Source organism: Nomascus leucogenys, chromosome 3, assembly GCF_006542625.1.
Source record: "Nomascus leucogenys isolate Asia chromosome 3, Asia_NLE_v1, whole genome shotgun sequence".
Taxonomy (NCBI): domain Eukaryota; kingdom Metazoa; phylum Chordata; class Mammalia; order Primates; family Hylobatidae; genus Nomascus; species Nomascus leucogenys.
Genome location: NC_044383.1, coordinates 54,937,437 through 54,944,059, shown reverse-complemented (window position 1 = coordinate 54,944,059; position 6,623 = coordinate 54,937,437). Strand labels below are relative to the sequence as shown.

General features: G+C 39.2%; 1 protein-coding gene across 1 annotated transcript in view; it reads right to left on the bottom strand.

Moving 5' to 3' along the window:
* Nucleotides 1-1,854: 1,854 nt before the first annotated feature.
* Nucleotides 1,855-6,623, bottom strand: part of COL12A1 (collagen type XII alpha 1 chain) — a 121,816-nt gene continuing 117,047 nt past the window's right edge. Inside the window, exons 65-66 of the mRNA XM_030809319.1 lie at nt 5,106-5,276; nt 1,855-4,096 (exon numbers count right to left, since the gene is read on the bottom strand). Of these exons, the coding sequence (XP_030665179.1) occupies nt 4,086-4,096; nt 5,106-5,276 (182 nt within the window). The 3' untranslated portion in view covers nt 1,855-4,085. The remainder of the gene's footprint in view (nt 4,097-5,105; nt 5,277-6,623) is intronic.

Sequence of the window (6,623 nt, the reverse complement as noted above, 5' to 3'; positions counted from 1 at the left end):
ATGAAGCATATTCTTCACCTCTTTCTCCTTCCTGCAGGGGAATATGGACATAACAGCTACGGCTCTCTTAACTACCTTGGACCATAAGCCTAACTTGGCCATGGAAATCACAAAAAGCAGAGCAGCAAGATAGAAAGAGCCTGGTTCCTTGACTTCTCAAACATGAGAAATAAAGAAATTTCTACTTCTTTAAGCCACTATAATTTTGTAGCTTTCTGTTACTCACAGCTGAAGTTAATCCTAATAAATACCAGATGTGTTAAGTTTGAGGTGTCTGTGGAACTGAAGGAGGGGTATGCCTTACAGCTGAATATACTGTAGACTTCATGAAAAGCTACAACTTCTCCCCACGTTTATTTCAGGCTACTTTTTAAAAAAAATGAGAGCCCTAGTTCCAAATATACATTGCACAAAAGGAATTTCTTATAATGCTTCCAAATGGAAAAGGCTAGAAAAAGTGTTTCAAGTTGTTCTGTATTCTCCTCAAAAAAAGTTTGGATAAATAAACCAGCACCTACATGTTAGATTTCTTGTAGTTTTTCCGTGAGTTTTTAAAGACAGACTATCTGTCCTCTTCTCCCCATTGTTTAGTCCGTATGTGCTCAATCAAGGATTATAAAAATAATTTTAACACAGAATCCAGCAAACACAATTAAGTAAATATACTATGAAAATAAAAATCACAACAAGCATCTCAGCTAGTTATTAATTTTGTGCTTAGCCCCTGGTTTGGATTGCCTCGGCCCCAAGTTCCCAGAACAGAATAGAAAGTGGTTAATCAGTGCATTGCCAACATCAAGAATCAAACCCACATCTAGCCACTGAAAGAAGGTTCAATTTCTTCATGTCTTGAATCCACGTGGCCCTGGGACTCCACTGGATCAGTGGCTGAGGACCCACCCATCTTCAGGCTCTTGATACACATGTTCTTCATCAAGGAGCATCAGAAACCCCAATGAATCAGAAACTAATCAAAATAAACTGATAGAACTTGGAGGTTTGAAAGCTTCTGCCCAAAGAATAAGAAGATGGGAGTGGGGGAGGCCATCTAGTGATAAACTAGGTTAAGAATCACAAGGCCCAGAGTCTTAGTCTTGTTCGAATATTAATTAGCAGTCTGTTTCTTCCCAGCAAAGCAAAAGAATTTGGTTGGACTGGGATAGTCTCAGCAGTATCTTCTAGCTTTTAAAGTGCATGTGTTGGGAATTACAAGTGAATGCTATGAGTTTAGCAACCTGCTTGACGCCTCCTGAATGTAATGCATTTATGTATCATCTGTTCGTTTTGATCCTCGTCTCCAGGAGGTACTTAATTCAGATGTTTTGCTCTGTGGAAAACTTTCTATCACTACTCCTCTCTCTTCAATTGATATTGGTTCTTTCAAACCAACATTTACATTGTTTTCCTTGATATTTAGAATGGTTTTATTGCATTTGTAAGTGGAAAAGCAAGGCATCGCTTAGTGTAAAATTTTCCATTACGAAATTTTCCTTCTAGCAATTAAACATGCTTTTGGGTTAAGTATGGTATAGAAAAGTGATTAAATGCATATGAAATCATGTGGGTTATTACAGATTATTTGGTTGTTTGGGGTATCCTAGGATACGTAGTTGTTTTTCCACCAACCCACACATCCTCTATATTCCTAAAAAGCCTTTGGAATCTGCTGGGCTTTTTAAGGCTCTCACCACTCTCTTGCTATGACTTCACTGTATCATTAAAAATCTAAAGTTATTTAGCATAATTTAATAGTATTAGCAAGATTTGTAACCGTATCCAAGGATATGAACTTGTTTGTTGTAACAACCACTTGAGGCAGTCCAAAAGGCCCTTCAAAGAAAGAAACATGCCATGTCAAATTTTCAGTAGTTTTATTGAAAAATGCCTCTTTTGTTTCAGAAATAAATAATATAAGGCAGTGAAATTCACAATCTGCAGTTAAAATATAAAAGCAGCAATTCTATGTTCATAGTCTTGCAAACGTTTTCCAACTGCTTTTGATAACTAAGAAATATTATATTCTGAAAAAAGTTCATACTAAATATACAACACAAACATGCAATTCCATCTCTGCAGAATAATCTGCAATTTGGCATAAATGTTAGTGTGTCTAAAACAAGGAGGTTTAAGGCAATATGAAACTGTATCCCGTTGATGCACTAACTTCATCTACATGGCTTAAGGTTTGTGGTTGTTAAAGAGATGTATACGAGCATTCTATGCCCCGGTGTATAACAGAGATAGAAGAGGAAGATAAATAATTGCAACGGAGTTGACGTTTCCCTCCTTTTTGGTTTTAGGAGGGGAATTATTTGAATCGTGGTGTAACTGAATTGCAAATAAGTATAGCAAAAGATAAACTGCCCGCTCGAAATACACAGTAGCTCTGGGTTCCAGGACTTACTGCTTAACCTCAGAGTTTCACTGAGGCTGCCTGCTGTGCTGACTAAAGGCACACGGCATGTTCCCGCTTTGTAGCTTTTGTGAACAAAGTATTTTGCAAGCATTTCAAGGGCAAAGGCAAAAATGTCTACAGACTGCGTGCTTGGAGCTAGGCTTCCTGCAGAAACAAGGTTCTCTACAATCAGAAAGGGTAGTCCTGGATGAGCAACGCTGGAAGAAACACCTCAGAAAAGACGTACACTGCTCTATCTGACCTGTAAATGAGAATTTCAACACCTCCCCCAAGCCTCGCGGCGCGGCGCGTGATCTCTGGTTCACTGCCCGGGTCCGTGGGGCAGGGCGCGCCGCCAGCGCCGGTGGGGCTCAGGAGGCTCCTCTGCAGGCTCGTCTGCGCCGTAGTCCTCGTATTCCGCTGTCCGCTCGGGCTCCACCGGCACGATGAAGGGCTCGCGCTCAGGCAGGTAGGCCCCGCCCTCGGGCACATAAGGCTCTGTCCGATTCAACATTACAGTTATGGCATGATTTGGAAGGCACACACACACACACACACACACACAGCAAAGGCTAAATGATCACCCGCGGTGATGGCACTCCAGTCTTAATCTCATAACTATAAATAGATAAGTTACAATGTTCCAATTACTTCCAGATAATTTGGTGATAATCAAATAATGAAATGGCACTTTCTTAAAAAAAAAAAAAAAACCTTCAAAAATCCAGCAGTAAATACAATCATTGCACAAATACCTGGGAAGGGTCAGAGACTGGGCCAAAGAACTGTAAACGCAGTAACTAAGTAGGATTTTCGCAAATCCCCAAGTAACTGTTTATGCCTTCAAACTCCTCAATTCAAAGAACAACTTGGAAAGATGAGGAGGTGAGGGGAAGTTTTATTGGCTCCTAGAAACTGAACTCGGGGAGTGAAAAGCAACTATCCTCAGGTAATATACAGTACATGACATCTTCTGTGGCTGTACCTCACACAAACTGAGCTACAGCTGGTGGGTGAGGAACACCAGTGACTACAGCAAAACAGGAAGAAAAGGTGATTTTAAACTTTGGTTTGAAAATTGCAGTTACAAAACCCAAATGAGAGGACACGGACAAAAAAGTAACAAAAAGACAGATGCCCTGAATCAGACACATCGCTAACAAGCAAGAGATGAAGAGATTCCATTTGGTGTTATTCCGGCATAGAGCAAGCGGCAGGCTTTGATGCAGAAGCTTATTGTAGAATTGTTAAGTGATTTTAGTCGACAGGATCACATACAAATCATTTACAAGCCACAATTAGTTTATTATTTACATAAGACATTTCTCTTTAACCAGGTTAATTGTTTTTCTTAAAATGGCATAGTCTCCTCTGGTTAGTAGTTTTATTATGCACCTCTTTCACAACTGAGGCTCCTCATGGCTGTGTGTTGGAACTTTTTTAAAATAACGTTTTTCTACATTATTACTGAAATGCATCAGGCTTATAAACTGACACCACTGCTTTTGTCTCATTCAAGTTAGTAAAGAGTCTCCACCCTCCTTTGTGATGTCAACCCGGTTCGTTAACCATTATCTGTGGTGAGATTTCCATACAGACTCATTTCCTAATAAGCACGTGCGCAAACATCTCAGAAACAGGATTTTCATGTATTCAAACTGTAAGCAGCACTGGCGACTTAGAAAATGTGTTAGCCGGAACCTGAAACAGGTCAAAGATGATAGTTTTTAAAAGTTGAATGACTAAGTAAAAAATATAAATACACATCCATCTACGTATGTAATGGTTAAAGTATATATATATATATATATCCATATATTTTTAGTTATTCTCACATCCCATAAGGAGGTGGTAATTTAAATTTATAAAGAATTAAATTGCAATTTTGTGAATGGGTTGCATGAAAATACACATTAAGATTTGTTATTACTTGTGATCATACGTAATTATGCATATAAATATATAGATATATAGATATTTAGATATTCAACTACTCATGCACTATTTGAAAGTAGCAAATCATATCAAACAGCAGTATCATTTTTAAAATTTGCAAGATGCTTGAGGGTGCACTAATGAAATGGTCGCCACTGACCACAGCATGACTATCTTATTTCTAGATCAGCCTATCTCCCCAGTCCTCACATCCCACAAAATCGAGTATAGGAGACTTCTGCCCTCTACAATTGTTAAACACTAGAATTTCATTTAAAAATCCTTTAAAAACAATTATTAAGTCCCAGATTTTATAAATATTAATTCCATGGCTAGTATGGGACAGTTAACTATGTTCAGTTGTCTACACCATATTATTACATACTTTACCTATAAATTAGATTCCCAAAACAATTTTTAAATACATATTCTTGGCATTTTACAGTTGTATTTAACAAATCCCTGTTCCCAATCTTTGGGAAAAGAAAAAAAAGTCAATTACTAGCATGCTTTGAAGTCCCAAGAGAAGTAAGGGGAGGTTTATGATGTGATTTGGTAAATGCAGAAACATGGGGAAAAAAAGAAAATAATTCAATCCTAACAGTGAAGTAATGTGTGCGATGGTAGCAAACACTATTATTATATAATCAGAACTGAAAGAGTTGTTATCTTCAAGACATCTTCAAATCAACCTTCCTTCAATCCTAAGGAACTTCATTTCCATAAAGTTCTTTACTGCAGGTGAATTGGGGTTCCTACAATGGCAACAACGTACCTGGATAGCCTTGCCCGTTGTATGGGATGCTGGCGCACTGAGACGAATCACAGTATCCAGGAGGACCTGGGGGTCCTCGGATACCTGAGTTTCCAGGACGGCCAGGGGGGCCAGGGGGACCTCTTGAACCTGTAGACCCTGGTGGACCTGTTCTGGATTCTCCTTGTGGACCTAGTGTGGAGTTAAAACAAATATATTTCCCTCTTGTCAAATACAACTCCTGAGGTAGCCACCAATACTTTAAGTGGCACCTCCACTATCTCAAAATTAGACAATTTACTATTGTATGGTAAGAAAATGTTTCCTTAAGAAATACCCAATATGAACCAAGGTGTGATGGAACTTTCTTACCAGTGACTCATCAGAGTTAATGCCAGAAGTATTTCATTCCAGAAAACCTGATTTAGCAAAAATTCAGCCAGACCAGAGATATCAGTGAGTTCTTTGGTTTGCTCCCACTCTCACAGAGAAAAGAGCACCTGAAGGAAACAGCTCTGTTAAGCAGCCACATTGAGCTGCCATCAAAAGAGGGCAGCGTCTGCTCCACACCTCCAGACTATGCAAAGCAATATTGTTTCTGGATCAATAGTTATAGTTAACATAAATGGAAAGATTTAGCCATAGGGCTGTCCTTGGTTGCAAGGGTATCATGTGCCTTATAATGAAAATAGAAATCATTTACAACCTAGTAAACAAAATGTATCAGACAGACATCTAGTAGTCCTTTCCAAAATATAAAAATGCTTTAGCAGAACAGTGAATGAAATTTACCAATATCTCAGGCCCTTTTAGTGAGGCTATGTTTTCTCAGTCTAATAGCCCCATATTGAAGACTACTGGAAAAAAACAGGAAATATAACCATCTTTAAAGGCTATGAGGCCAAAAAAAACAAATAGGAAGGAAGGAAAAGGGAAGGAAGGAAGGAAAAGGGGAGGAAGGAAGGAAAAGGGGAGGAAGGAAGGAAGGAAAAGGGAAGGAAGGAAGGAAAGAGAAAGGGGAAATAGCAACCCTTTGTGTCACTAAAATTCATTTCATCATATATTAATATTATAGTTAATGCCTAATAGAAACTTTTCATTTTTTTAACAAAGGGAACATGAAAATGAAGTTATGGAGGTTGAACTTCTTGCTAAAACATATGCCATGTTAATAAGAATGCTTGAAGCTATAATAACAGGATGAAGTTGGCTGGGAGCGATGTAATCCCAGCACTTTGGGAGGCCGAAGTGGGTGGATCATGAGGTCAGGAGATCGAGACCATCCTGGCTAACACGGTGAAACCCCATCTCTACTAAAAATTAAAAAAAAAAAAAATTAGCCGGGCGTAGTGGCGGGCGCCTGTAGTCCCAGCTACTTGAGAGGCTGAGGCAGAAGAATGGCGTGAACCCAGGAGGTGGAGCTTGCAGTGAGCCAGGATCGCGCCACTGCACTCCAGCCTGGGCGACAGAGCGAGACTCCATCTCAAAAAAAAAAAGAATAACAGGGTGAAGTTGTGAATCTCTTCGGGATGGTGTGCC